This window comes from Odocoileus virginianus, chromosome 33, assembly GCF_023699985.2.
Source record: "Odocoileus virginianus isolate 20LAN1187 ecotype Illinois chromosome 33, Ovbor_1.2, whole genome shotgun sequence".
In the NCBI taxonomy this organism is placed as follows: Eukaryota; Metazoa; Chordata; class Mammalia; order Artiodactyla; family Cervidae; genus Odocoileus; species Odocoileus virginianus.
Window position 1 is genome coordinate 31428746 of NC_069706.1, and position 15242 is coordinate 31443987.

The window sequence follows — 15242 nt, forward strand, 5'->3', positions numbered from 1 at the left end:
TGTTCAGTCGCTCTGTTGTGTCCAACTCTTTGCAACCCCATGAACTGCATGCAGCACGCCAGGCTTCTCTGTCCTTCCCCATCTCCTGGAACTTGCTCAGACTCATTTCCATTGAGTCTGTGATGCCAGCTTGATGTACGTGTCATAATTCTTATCCAGCAGAAAACTCAATTATGAGTCCAAGTAACGATAGACCTTGAATCACCTGGGGGCTGCTGGCCGGATAAGGGAGGAGCAAATAGCTTTTTAAAAATCTCAGTAATTCCCAACAACAACCAGAAAACACTGTTGCCACATGAATTCCATTAGCTCAAAGAGAAGAATATTCTGTGTCCCTTACTGTGGGTAACTTTGTATCATTTGCTCCCTGAAAGTTTCTTATCTCCTCTTATCCCTTGTAAGTTAAGGTCATCTTTTATTACTCTATTATCCCTTTTAAACTTAAAAGTACCTTTGTGTTTATACCTCTGTTTATTAAATATGAAATGCATTTAAAATGCCAGGATAAGCGACTTTTAGGGTAGAGGAGCAGTAAAATATTGGAACATGAGAATACGTAACAGCGAATGTCATTTTAGAAAATTTTTTTTTCAAGATTCTACTCAACTTGTCCCTTCAGAAATGAGTGAGGACCCTGAAGCTGAGGTGAAAATTGAAGGTTGGTTGCCCAAAACCTTGCCGAATTCATATTGCTAAGTATAGTTTTTCATTTTTCCTCAAAGGATTGCTCCGGGGGAAAGAGTGAAATCGATGTGTGTGTGTGTGTGTGTGTGTGTGTGTTTGTGTGTGTGTGTGTGTGTGTGTGTGTGTGTGTGTTTGTGTGTGTGTGTGTGTGTGTGTGAGACCAGGGGAGGGAGGAGCACTGTGGTGTGGCTTCTTGTGTCCTTTTGGGGTCTGCTCTCAGATGTAGAATCTCAGATATCCAAATAGTTGATCGTTCACAGAACACAGGGACTGAGCCCTGAGTCCCTCAGAAAGGACTAGAAAGGCTCATTTCACTTCTCACATAGAACTTAAGTGAGCGTAGTGTCTGTCATTTGACCAGACCGTGATACCGTCAACTGTGCTTTTACTATTCAACCCCATCTGAGCCTTTCCTTGACTGTCCTGTTACATCATTTCTCATAGGACGTCTGCTTCTTAAGTGCCCTCTTGTATGCACTCATATGTCTTACTTTCTTCACCCTTCCTTAAATTGAGAATTAACAATAAAGGAATTTTTTTTTTCTTTTCCTTTGGCCAAGTGGCATGCAGGATCTTAATTCCTCAACTGGGGAATGAACCTGTGCCCCCTGCATTGGGAGCTTGGGGTCTTAACCACTGGACCACTAGGGAAGTCCCAGGAAATATATTTTTATCAGTCTTTTTTTTAAATCAATTTAGACTGTGAAGTATCAGGGGCTACAATCTAAGTAAAAGCCCTGGAGTCCTTTCCCCGCTGCTGCTGCTGCTAAGTCGCTTCAGTCGTGTCCGACTCTGTGCGACCCCATAGACGGCAGCCTACCAGGCTTCCCCGTCCCTGGGATTCTCCAGGCAAGAATACTGGAGTGGGTTGCCACTGCCTTCTCCTTTGACATAGACATTAAACTGCAGAGACTCAAGCATCAATTAATGCCAAGCCAGCTTGTTATTCCATAGCTAAATATTCTCTGGAATTTTAAAAATTTAATGTGGCCTTCTTTTTTTTTTGACCACACTGTGATGCTTGTAGAATCTTAGTTCCCCGTCCAGCATTGAACCCGGGCCCTTGGCAGTGAAAGCCCCGAGTCAGAATCACTAGATCACCAGGAATTCCCTACTCGGGCCTTCTGATCAGAATGGCAGTTTGGTAGTTTTATAGCAGAAGTAGTCTAGTTTTCTATAAGTTCTAAATTTCAATTTCTCTTTAAGGAAACACCAGTTCACCCAATATTACTAATTCTGCAGCAGGTGTTGAAGATCTTAACATCGTTCAGGTGACAGTTCCAGGTATAGAATTCTATCTGACTTTGTCATAATCTAGACTGTGTTTTTCATTTTGTTTTATTTTAACCATTTGGTGACATGGGTTGATCTCTTGGAGCTATTTCTTTGCTAAGTTCACCCTGTCAACTAAGGAAAGACATCTCTAATACCTTAAATTTACAAATTTACAAAATGCTTACTTTTTGCTAAAAGTAAATTGATAAGCCAGGTAAAGTACTTTCTCATGAGCTAATGGTGTTTTCTCCAATGGCCTTTTGGGGTCGGGGGCAAATACATGAATAAACTTTTTTTTTTTTTAATTTTTTTAGATAATGAGAAGGAAAGATTATCAAGCCTTGAAAAAATAAAACAACTAAGAGAACAAGTCAATGACCTTTTTAGCCGAAAATTTGGTACGTTTTTATATTGTTGCATATTCAGATTTTTTAATATATATTTGAACTATTTCTTTCTAATTGATTACTTTAAGAAATTGATCTTCCTCTTAAGTAGCTGTGATCAAAATTAGTGTGTATTTTTACATGGAAACACTAATTACATAATAATAATAATAGCTATCTTTTGGCCAATAGGCACATGAAGAGATGGTCAACATTATTAATTATTAGAGATATGCAACTCAAAATCACAATGAGGTACCACCTCACACACACAGTCAGATTGGCCATCATTAAAAAAATCTGCAAATAATAAATGCTGGGGAGGCTGTGGAGAAAAGAGAACCCTTCTACACTGTTGGTGGGAATAAGTTGGTGCCGCCACTATGGAGGACAGTATAGAGATTCCTTAGAAAACTAAGAATAGAACTACCATATGATCCAGCAATTCCATTTCCTGGCATATATTCAGACAAAACTATAATTCAGAAAGATACGTGCACCCCTATGTTCATAGCAGCAGTACTCACAATAGCCAAGACGTGGAAACAGTCTAAATGTCCATCGACAGATGAATGGATAAAGATGTAGTACCTGTGTATGATGGAATGCTGCTCAGCCACAAAAAAGAGTGAAATAATGCCATTTGCAGCAACATGGACGCAACTAGAGATTGTCATGCTAAGTGATGTAAGTCATAAAGAGAAAGACAAACGCTATATGATAGCACTTTCTGTGGAATCTAAAATAGGACACAAATGAGCCTGTCTATGAGACAGAATGATGGACACAGAGAACAGACTGGTGGTTGCCCAGGAGAAGGAGGTCGGGGGAGGGATGGAGCGGGAAGTTGGGGTTAGCAGATGTAAGCTTTTATAAATAGAATGGATAAACAGCAAAGTCATACTGTATAACATGGAAAAATATAGTCAATATCTATGATAAACCATAGTGGAAAAGAATATTTTAAAAAGAATATGTGTGTGTGTATATCTATATCTATATATAGATATAGATATATATGTATAACTAAATCACTTTGCTGTGCAACAGAAATTAACACATAAATTGACTATACTTCAATAAAAAAATTTTTACAAAAGCTATCTTTATCAAATCATTATGTTGTATACCCAAAACTAATATAATGTTATATGTCAATTTTATCTCAATTTAAAAAATAATTATCATAGCTATCTTTGACTTACCGACTTCTTCCTGTGGCTAAGTATTGATTTTAGCGTTTGACATGTGATGAATCATTTAATCCTCAGAAAACCTTTTTAGGTAGATAATCCCTATTTCATGCATAGAGAAACCGAGTCTGCTATCCTACACATTCCTAATTTCAAAAATCACTAAAATCACTCTTGCATCCTAGCACGCCTGGAAAATAAAATAATGGCAGATCACCATTGTTATCACTTGACGTGAATAATTTTGAAAGCTTGACGTTAAAGATAAAATTGAGCTGGTTTTATGCGCGTCTCACCACAGGTGAAGCCATTGGAGTGGATTTCCCTGTGAAAGTTCCCTACAGGAAGATCACCTTCAACCCTGGCTGCGTGGTGATCGATGGCATGCCCCCGGGGGTGGTCTTCAAAGCCCCCGGCTACCTAGAAATCAGCTCCATGAGAAGAATCCTGGATGCTGCAGAGTTTATCAAATTCACAGTCATCAGGTACGTGAGGGTTCCCTGCTGGGTCAGGAGAATGAGCTGCCGATCCTAACTTCCTCAAGGTGGACAAGTCAGGGGGCACCGGGATTCTAACCCCAGCAGGTGGGCGGTGGGTCCTTGCGGTCAAGTCGGTCAAGTGCTATGTGATACCGCCCCTCATACTCGGTTCATGGTGTTCTTTTTGAAAAATATTTGTTTTAATTTATTTCTTTGGCTGCACTGGGTCTTAGTTGTGGCTTGCGGGATCTTCATTGCAGCGTGCAGGAACTTTTAGTTTCAGCATGTGGGATCTAGTTCACTGACCAGGCATCAAACCCAGACCCCTTGCATTGGGACCTCGAAGTCTTAACCACTGGACCACCAGGGAAGTCCAAGTTCATTGGCTTCTGCTTCTGGGAACTGTGTGTTTTAGCTCCCATTTCTTGGTTGTCGCTGGGCAACCAGTCTTGCTTTAGCCGATAGCTGACGTCACAAAAGTTTGTCAAATAGAACTAAATGGACAAGAGAGGAAAAGTGCCCTTTGTTGCACTCACCAATGTCTCTTTTTCTCTTCAGACCACTTCCAGGTCTCGAGCTCAGCAATGGTGAGTATTCCAGGGGTGAGAAGATGGTTCCAGCCCCCAATGTGAGGTGTGAGCTGTCTTCAGGGACACTCACCATGGGGTCCTTGCTTCCTGAGCCTTGAGTCTCAGAGCAAAGCATGCCACTTTCTATTTATTTATTCGGCTGCTCTGGTTCTTAGTTGCAGCATGCAGGATCTTTAGTTACAGCATGTGGGACCTAGTTCCCCAACCAGGGATTGAACTCCGGGACCTCTGCATTGGGAGCTTGGAATCCTAGCTACTGGACCACCAGCGGCAAGTCCCAAAACATGTCGCTCTCTATGTTCATTTTTCCTGCTGCTTATAAAGCCCTTTAATTCCATTGCTTGTGTTTTCTTAGCCAGGCATTTTTTTCTCATATTAGTTTGGTGGAGCTTGCTGTGAGTGATGGCACACCACACTCTTATTCAAGAGTCCTTTATGCTGGAGGAAGGTGCTCGTAATACTGAACTACTGCTGCTCCACCTTAGCTGGTAAATAGTACCCGCCTGGTCACCCCAGTCCCACCTCCAGGATCTCTAACCACTGACCTCCTCACAGTTCAGAATCAACACGGCTACTGCCTGGCACAGCAGGGCTCCCAGAACCCGCTCCAGTCAGTGCCGAGGCTGACTTCTGTTCTGATGGAGCAATGTTCCAGCCTTTCTGCTTGTTTAATTTCATTTTCATTTAAAACTTTTTTTTTTGGCCACACCACTTGGTATGTGGGATCTTAGTTCCCCAGTCAGGGATCGAACCCACGCCTCATGCAATAGAAGTTCGGCTTAACCACTAGACCACTGGGGAAGTCCAGATATTTTTCTTGTCTCCCCTAGAGTCCTTGCAAGCAAGTCAAAATCCTATTGGATATTAAAGTGGACAATGTAACTGTCAAAGACCTGCGGTATAGCACAGGGAACTATACCCATCTTGCATTAACCTATAATGGAAAAGAGTCTAAAAAAGAACGTATGTATATAATACCTGAAACTAACACAACAACATTGTAAGTCAACTATATTTCAATGTAAATTTTTAAAAATAAGGTAGTTCTAGGAAAAAAAAAAAAGCAGAAAATGTAGAGATGGTTCCAAAAGTTTGAATCACTAGAGAACCTCCTCTAGTTTGGAAGCTCTGAACTTCCTTGGAAATCCAGTGGTTAAAACTTCACCTACAGTGCTGGGGGTGCAGGTTTCGATCCCTGGTCAGGGAACTCAGATATCCCCCATGCCCCCGGGCCAAAAAAGTCAAAACCTAAAACAGAAGCAATCTTGTAACAAACTCAATAAAGACTTTAAAAATGGTCCATCTAAAAAAAAAATTTTTTTTTTAATTTTTGGAAGCAAAACTCTTCTCTTGAAATGCACAGTTATTATTCCTAAATTCATCTGGTTGCTAAATAGCTTTGTGCCTTTTTAAGAGCTTTATTGTGGCATAATTTCCATACCATAACATTCACTTGTGCAAACTATACACAGTCCAGTGATTTTTCTCAGTAAAGTTACAGAGTTGTGCGACTGTCACCATAATCTAATACTAGAACATTTCCATCATCCCCCAAAGATTCCTCCTACCCATTTCTAGTCATTTCCCATTCCCACCCCCAGCCCCAGGCAACTACTGAATTGACTGTCTCTGTCTGCATTTCCTTAAAGTTAATTTTTATACCCATGTTCTCTTGAAGTAAAGCTCACATACATTGTGGCCCATTTCTTTACACTGAAACCACGTAAGTTCTGTGAGGGTCTGTGGGCTGTCACCAGGTCTTTTGGGACTCATAGCAGGTAAATCATATGCCTTCTGTACTCATCCCCTTCTCTGTTATTTCAAAATTCTCTTGAAAAGCCATTGAAAAAAAATATGTCCAACTTTTTGGACTATAGCCCGCCAGACTCCTCTGTCTGTGGGATTTTTCAGGCAAGAATGCTGGAGTAGGCTGCCATTTCCTCCTCCAGGGGATCTTCTTGACCCAGGGATTGAATTTGAGTCTTCTGTGTCTCCTGCATTGCAAGCAGATTCTTTACCTGCTGAATCATCAGGGAAGCCCAGTATGTTAAAATGCAGATACAATCTCAAATCATTCTCATTTAAATCAGGTGGAACAAACATAGCCACTTACCGATCCTCACCAAAGACGTCTTTCATTTGACTCGTCAACCTTTTGAAAAAGGGAATTAGTGGCCAATACGGAAAAACCAGGGGCTTTTTCATAAAAATTCATTTCCAGGTTTTCTTTAGAAATCTGAAGATCCAGCCAGCGTGGGGCCATGCTCCCCTGGCAATAGTTTGCTGGCCCTGAGATGGGGCCCAGCCCCATCCCCCACCTCTGCAGAGCTGGGTTACTCTCCAGTTAACCCACGCCCCCTCAGCCACCTTACCCTGCATTTGTCATCATGCTTTTGCTGATGTTTTTCTAACAGTCAAGAGAAAAGTGAACTCTTTCTTGTCTCCATGTCTCTATCAAAAGTGGGAAAAAGGAAGATAGATCAAGAGGGCCGTGTATTTCAAGAAAAGTGGGAGCGAGCTTATTTCTTCGTGGAAGTGCAGAATATCCCTACCTGTTTAATATGCAAACAGAGCATGTCGGTATCCAAAGAGTACAACCTGAGACGCCATTATCAAACCAACCACAGCAAGCACTATGACCAGTACACCGAGAAGATGCGCGATGAGAAGCTCCGGGAGCTCAAGGAAGGACTCAGAAAGTATCTCCTAGGGTCATCAGACATCGTGTGTCCCGAGCAAAAACAAGCGTTTGCCAAGGTGAGTCCAAGGGGAAATGCTGCCGTCCAGCCCGTGGAAGACGTGGCTGGGAACCTGTGGGAGAAGTTACGTGAAAAAATCAGATCTTTTGTGGCTTATTCCATTGCCATCGATGAGATCACAGATATAAACAACACCACCCAGTTAGCCATCTTCATCCGGGGAGTCGATGAGAATTTTGATGTGTCAGAAGAACTTTTAGATACGGTGCCCATGACGGGTACGAAGTCTGGAAACGAGATCTTTCTGCGTGTTGAGAAAAGCCTGAAAAAGTTTAATATCGACTGGTCGAAACTAGTCAGCGTAGCCTCCACCGGCACCCCTGCCATGGTCGACGCCAACGACGGGCTGGTCACGAAGCTCAAGTCCAAGGTGGCGACGGTTTCCAAGGGCTCCGACCTGAAGTCCGTGTGTTGCATCATCCACCCGGAGTCGCTCTGTGCTCAGAAGTTAAAGATGGACCACATCATGAGTGTGGTAGTTAATGCCGTGAACTGGATCTGCTCCCGCGGACTGAACCACAGCGAGTTCACGACTTTGCTCTATGAGCTGGACTGCCAATACGGCAGCCTTCTGTACTACACGGAGATTAAGTGGCTCAGCCGTGGGCTGGTGCTGAAGAGGTTCTTTGAATCCTTGGAAGAGATTGACTCCTTCATGTCCTCCAGGGGCAAGCCCCTGCCCCAGCTGAGCTCTCAAGATTGGATCAAAGACTTGGCCTTCTTGGTGGACATGACCATGCACCTGAACACGTTGAACATCTCCCTGCAAGGGCATTCCCAAATCGTGACTCAGATGTACGACTTGATTCGGGCCTTCTTGGCCAAACTGTGCCTCTGGGAGACTCATCTGGCCAGGAATAACCTGGCCCACTTTCCCACCCTGAAATCGGTTTCCAGGAACGAAAGCGACGGCCTGAACTACATTCCCAAAATCGTGGAGCTGAAGACAGAGTTCCAGAAAAGGCTGTCTGATTTCAAACTCTACGAAAGTGAACTGACCCTGTTCAGCTCCCCTTTCTCCATGAAGATCGAGAGCGTCCAGGAAGCCCTGCAGATGGAGGTGATTGACCTGCAGTGCAACACAGTCCTGAAAACCAAATACGACAAGGTTGGAATACCGGAATTCTATAAATACCTCTGGGGCAGTTACCCCAAGTACAAGACCCACTGTGCCAAGATCCTCTCGATGTTTGGGAGCACCTACATTTGTGAACAGCTCTTTTCCATTATGAAACTGAGTAAAGCTGAGTACTGCTCCCAGCTGAAGGATTCCCAGTGGGATTCCGTACTGCACATCTCAACGTGACAAAAACACACTCCCGCACAGTCCCGGGGGCTGGAAGCCTAGAATCCTCTAGGTCCGAGGGGTTGCGAGATGAAAACATGTTATTAAATATTTCTGGTTTTCTTTTTTTTCCAGTTTGACTCGGAAATATCATTTGCAGTTAGCATACCTGTTTGTATGACATTTTGTGCTTCCCCATAGCCCAGTAAAAAAAAAAAAAAAAATCAAGAAAGTTTTACTGTATTTCTAGTAGTTGACTCTTCTTACGCCTGGCTTGTTTCACTCACTGCCATGCTTGCTTGACCCCTGTGGGCATTGGGACTGCATCCTGCAGTTTAAATCGGAGAGAGAGATGGAGTTATACGTAACACGCACATCTACCTCCCTGTCATTTGCATGGTATTCCATGTGACTTCATATGTTTCCAAATTGAAGGAGAATCAGAGACGTGTTCACATACTGTGGTGTCTCTGCCTCCCAAGAACCCAGAAAGGTGGGACTTAAAATAGAAACTCCCATTGTAAAGCAACTATTGTTGTTGTCTGGTCGCTGGGTCCTGTCTGACTCTTTCACGACCCCAAGGTCTATAGCCCACCAGGCTCCTCTATCCATGAGATTTCCCAGGCAAGAATACTGGAATGAGTTGGAATTTCCTTCTCCTGGGGATCTTCCCAACTCAGGGATCGAACCCACATCTCCTGTCTTGGCAGGCGAATTTTTTACACTGAGCCACCTGGGAAGCAACTATACTTCAATAAAAATTAGTAAAAATAAAAGCAGATGATGATGATGGAAAGCAAAATACAATAGAAAATCCAAAAATAAATAACATAAGCTTTCAAAGACTAAGTTGAAGTTTGGAGGCTTTTTTTAAACCTTTATTTGAAATAATTTCAAATGCATAGAAAAGTTAAAGTAATGAAAAGTGCATGAAGAATAGTTAATTCCCTTCTGCCAGATTCTCACATTGTTTTATCATGTTTGTTCTCTTCCCCCGTCTCTCTCTTGTGCGTGCACATGCGTGTATGTGTGTGTGTGTGTGTGTGTACATTTCCTGTGTGTATAAGTGTCTTGTTTATGATTATCTGTATATGTGTATAAACATATGTGCATAGTTCTTTTCTGAACCGGTTGAGGGGAAGTTACACCTTGTTTATCTCTAAATACTTTTGGGAGTATTTTTAAGAAGAAGGATATTCTTGGCCATAACCATGATTTAGTTACCAATTCCAGTAAATTGAACACTGGTGCAATATTTTTATCTAGTTTAGCAATCATACTCCAATTTTGTCAGTTGATCAAATTACTTTTCCTTTGTAGCATTTTTCCCTTGGAGGGTTGTCATATAGATGCACCTGAAACTAACACAACACTGTAAATTAACTATACTTCAATTTTTTTTTTAATTTTTTTTTTCCATTTATTAGTTGGAGGCTAATTACTTTACATCATTACAGTAGTTTTTGTCATACATTGAAATGAATCAGCCATGGATTTACATGCATTCCCCATCCCAGTCCCCCCTCCCACCTCCCTCTCCACCCGATCCCTCCGGGTCTTCCCAGTGCACCAGGCCCGAGCACCTGTCTCATGTACCCAACCCGGGCTGGTTATCTGTTCCACCCTAGATAATATACATGTTTCAATGCTGTTCTCTTGAAACATCCCACCCTCGCCTTCTCCCAGAGTCCACAAGTCTGTTCTATATATCTGAGTCTCTTTTTCTGTTTTGCATATAGGGTTATCGTTACCATCTTTCTAAATTCCATATATATGTGTTAGTATACTGTAATGGTCTTTATCTTTCTGGCTTGCTTCGCTCTGTATAATGGGCTCCAGTTTCATCCATCTCATTAGAACTGATTCAAATGAATTCTTTTTAATGGCTGAGTAATATTCCATGGTGTATATGTACCACAGCTTCCTCATCCATTCGTCTGCTGATGGGCATCTGGGTTGCTTCCATGTCCTGGGTTGCTTTATACTTCAATTTTTAACAAATCATCCAAAGTTACAAAAATTTACTAACTCAAAAAAAAGCATAGATACAGATCAATGCAAAGAATAGAGCAAAACAATGGAATAGGAAAGACTAGAGATCTCTTCAAGAAAATTAAAGATACCAAGGCAATATTTCATGCAAAGCTGAGCACAATAAAGGACAGAAATGGTATGGATCTAACAGAAGCAGAAGATATTAAGAAGAGGTGGCAAGAATACATAGAAGAACTATACAAAAGAGATCAGATAATGACGATGGTGTGATGGTCTGACCTAGAGCCAGACATCCTAGAATTCGAAGTCAAGTGGGCCTTAGGAAGCATCACTACAAACAAAGCTAGTGGAGGTGATAGGATTCCAGTTGAGCTATTTCAAATCCTAAAAGATGATGCTGTGAAAGTGCTGCACTCAATATGCCAGCAAATTTGAAAAACTCAGCAGTGGCCACAGGACTAGAAAAGGTCCATTTTCATTCCAATCCCAAAGAAAGGCAATGCCAAAGAATGCTCAAACTACTGCACAATTGCACTCATCTCACATGCTAGCAAAGTGATGCTCAAAATTCTCCAAGCCAGGCCTCAACAGTACGTGAACCAAGAACTTCCAGATGTTCAAGCTGTATTTAGAAAAGGCAGAGGAACCAGAGATCAAATTGCCAAAATCTGTTGGATCATCGAAAAAGCAAGAGTTCCAGAGAAACATCTACTTCTGCTTTATTAACTACGCCAAAGCCTTTGACTGTGTGGCTCACAACAAACTGGAAAATTCTTAAAGAGATGGGAATACCAGACCACCTGACCTGCCTCCTGAGAAACCTGTATGCAGGTCAAGAAGCAACAGTTAGAACTGGATATGGAACAACAGACTGGTTCCAAATCAGAAAGGAGTACGTCAAGGCTGTATACTGTCACCCTACTTATTTAACTTACATGCAGAGTATATCATGAGAAATGCTGGACTGGATGAAACACAAGCTGGAATCAAGATTGCCAGGAGAAATATCAATAACCTCAGATATGCAGATGACACCACACTTATGGCAGAAAGTGAAGAACTAAAGAGCCTCTTGAAAGAGGAGAATGAAAAAGTTGGCTTAAAACTCAACATTCAGAAAACTAAGATCATGGCATCTGGTCCCATCACTTCATGGGAAATAGATGGGGAAACAGTGGAAACAGTGACAGACTTTATTTTGAGGGGCTCCAAAATCACTGCAGATGGTGACTGTAGCCATGAAATTAAAAGACACTTGCTCCTTGGAAGAAAATTTATGACCAACCTAGAAAGTGAAAGTGAAGTCACTCAGTTGTGTCTGACTCTTTGTGACCCCGTCGACCCACCAGGTTCCTTCATCCATAGGATTCTCCAGGCAGGAATACTGGAGTGGGTTGCCGTTTCCTTCTCCAGGGGATCTTCCCGACCCAGGGATCAAACCCAGGTGTCCCACATGCAGGCAGACGCTTTAACCTCTGAGCCACCAGGGAAGCCCAACCTAGACAGCATATTAAAAAGCAGAGACATTACTTTGCCAACAAAGGTCCACCTAGTCAAAGCTATGGTTTTTCCAGTAGTCATTTATGGATGTGAGAGTTGGACTGTAAAGAAAGCTGAGCGCTGAAGAATTGATGTTTTGAACTGTGGTGTTGGAGAAGACTCTTGAGAGTCCCTTGGACTGTAAGAAGATCCAGCCAGTCCATCCTAAAGGAAATCAGTCCTGAATATTCATTGGAAGGACTGATGCTGAAGTTGAAACTCCAATACTTTGGCCACCTGAGGTGAAGAACTGACTCATTGGAAAAGACCCTGATGCTGGGAAAGTTTGAAGGTGGGAGAAGGAGACGACAGAGGATGAGATGGTTGGATGACATCACCAACTCAATGGACATAAGTTTAAGTAAACTCCGGGAGTTGGTGATGGACAGAGAGGCCTGACATGCTGCAGTTCATTGGGTCGCAGAGAGTCAGACACAAGTGAGTGACTGAACTGAACTGAACAGGTATAAAGTTAAAGATATGTGTTCTTAGTATCTATTAGTTGCTGGAATTAGTGACCTGAAATTGCGAATACTTTCCAGATTTGGAGGAATTAATCTGATTAGGGCACAAGAGGGTTGGAGACCCTACCTGATGACACATCCAGGAAGCAATGGGGGAAAAGGCTTTGATGGAAATTAAAGGAAGCTGACGGGAGGAGAGACCAGCCTCCAACTAGTCATCCTGTGGAGGGGACCCCGCCCCAGCTGGGGCCTGGATGGATGTCCTCAGACACAGGAATGACCCACGCTGGGCAGTTCCTGTCCTTAGGAGGCTGACTGCAGGTCCAGCTGGGTCCGAGGCTCACTTCCTGGAAAGTGAGTCCGGTGACTTCTGGACTGGTTCACAGTGGGAGTTGCGGGAGGCCAGCTGCTGATGTACCAGGGCAGAAGTTGACTCAGCATAAGAGGCATGGTCCTACAAACCTGCCAGGAAATACCAGCCCCCAGGTTTTCAGACAGTCAGCTGGGGCTCAGAATGATTAAATGGCCTGCCTGAAGCCACATAGCCAGGAAAGGATTCAATCCCGGGTCTGCATGACTCCGAAGTCCATGTTCTTCCTTTTCTAAGCAGCCACCATGCGTCTGTGGAGACCTAGGAGGCATCTGTCTTAGAGCCCTGCTCATCCCTGTCACCTGTGGCTCCCTGGTGGTTAGCCCATTATTAGGGAGAGGACCATAGCGTTCAGCCAGGGCTGGCTTCTGTTGGCTGGGCTATTCTTGGGACTGTTTTACTTTGATTCAACTCCCAAGGTCCCCAGGTTCCTTCTTGACCTGTACAGTGTCCTGAGACCAGGTGGCTTGACCAGCACAATGACTTGTATGACTGAGCCAAGACTGGGAGAAACTGACTTCTCTCTTAAGTGACCAGCCTTGTCCAGCCTCACTCATATACCGCTTCCCACACAGGAACAGAAGCGCTCCACGCGTCCCATGGCTGTGGGGACAGGCTGCCTTCTATCAGTCAGCTCAGTTCAGTTCAGTCGCTCAGTCGTGTCTGACTCTTTGCAGCCCCATGGACTGCAGCATGCCAGGCTTCCCTGTCCATCACCAACTCCCAGAGCTTGCTCAAAACTCCTGTCCATCGAGTCGGTGATGCCGTCCAACCATCTCATCCTCTGTCGTCCCCTTCTCCTCCTGCCTTCAATCTTTCCCAGCATGAGGGCCTTTTCTAATGAGTCAGCTGTTTGCATCAGGTGGCCAAAGTAATGGAGCTTCAGCTTCAGCATCAGTCTTTCCAATGAATATTCAGGGCTGATTTCCTTTAGGATTGACTGGTTTGATCTCCTTGCAGTCCAAGGGACTCTCAAGAGTCTTCTCCAACACCACAGTTCAAAAGCATCAGTTCTTCGGCAGTCAGATTTCTTTAAGGTCCACCTCTGTTTTTTATAAGATTTGCAATTCTAGTTTGCACCGTAGTGTCTTTGCATCTGGAGAAAAACCCATCAGCAGAGATGTGAAGGCCCTGGGCCAGCTGCAGTGCTGGAATGGGTGGTAATAATTGCTTTCTGGTACAACTCCCTAACTGGACAGGCTCTCTGAATACCTGTTTTCTATATGTTGTTTTTTGTTTGTCTTTTAGATTCCACATATAAGAGAGAGAATACACTCTTTGTCTTTCTCTGCATGACTTCACTTAGCATAATGCCCTCAAATAACATTCATTTTGTTGCAAGTGATAAGATTTTATTATTTTTATGGCTGAATAATATTCCATTTTATATTTATGCCACAATTTCTTTATCTAGTCATCCACTGATGGCCACTTAGGTTGTTTCTATATCTTGGCTATTGTAAATGATGCTGCAGTGAGCTTCAAGGTGCAGTTATCTTTTTGAATTAGTGTTTTCATTTTCTTCATATAATACTCAGATTCTCATGGACTTCCTGGATCATATGGTAGTTCTGTTTTTAATCTTTTTTGAGAAGTGAACGTGGTGAGAGCACACATCATTTTCTTGTTCCTGATCTTAGAGGAAAAGCTTTTAGCTTTCCACCATTGAATTTGATGTTAGCTATGTACTCCTTACACACGGCCTTTACTATGGTGTATCATTGACTGATTATTGAACCATCGTTGCATCCCTGGAATAAATTCCACTTGATCATGCGGTGTGATCAAAGGTATTGTTGAATTCTGTTTGCTAATATTCTTTGAAGAATTTTGTATCTAGGGTAATCAGAGATATTGGCCTGTAATTTTCTTGTTTTGTGGCATCCTTTGTCAGGGTAATGGTGGCCTTGTAAAATACATTTGAAAGAGTTCCCCTCTCACAAATTTTTTGGAAGAGTTTGATAAAGATTGATCTTATAATAACTGTTCTTTGAATGTTTGGTAGAATTCACCAGTGAAGCCATCTGGTCCGGGACTTTTGCTTGTTGAGAGTTTTTTGTTTCGTTGTTTGTTTTGCTGATTCAAACTCCTAATCTCCTTGCTAGCAATTGGTCTGTTTCATTTGAGATTTTCATTTCAGATTTTCTATTTCATCATGATTCAAGCTTTGTAGATTGTATGTTTCTAGCAATTTATCCCTTTCTTCTTGGTTGCCCAGTTTAT

At 42.7% G+C, this 15242-nt stretch overlaps 1 protein-coding gene across 9 annotated transcripts in view; it reads left to right on the forward strand.

The window, feature by feature from the left end:
* The window catches only part of LOC110138134 (general transcription factor II-I repeat domain-containing protein 2), a 56632-nt gene that overhangs the window by 37538 nt on the left and 3852 nt on the right, over positions 1-15242 (forward strand). For 2 of the 9 annotated variants that reach the window (XM_070460191.1, XM_070460189.1), the window contains exons 11-16: positions 596-658; positions 1891-1968; positions 2274-2357; positions 3840-4023; positions 4576-4604; positions 7069-9500. In XM_070460191.1, coding sequence (XP_070316292.1) covers positions 596-658; positions 1891-1968; positions 2274-2357; positions 3840-4023; positions 4576-4604; positions 7069-8672 — 2042 coding nt within the window. In that variant the 3' untranslated portion in view covers positions 8673-9500. The other 7 variants (XM_070460193.1, XM_070460194.1, XM_070460195.1 and 4 more) reach the window with 7 other exon arrangements.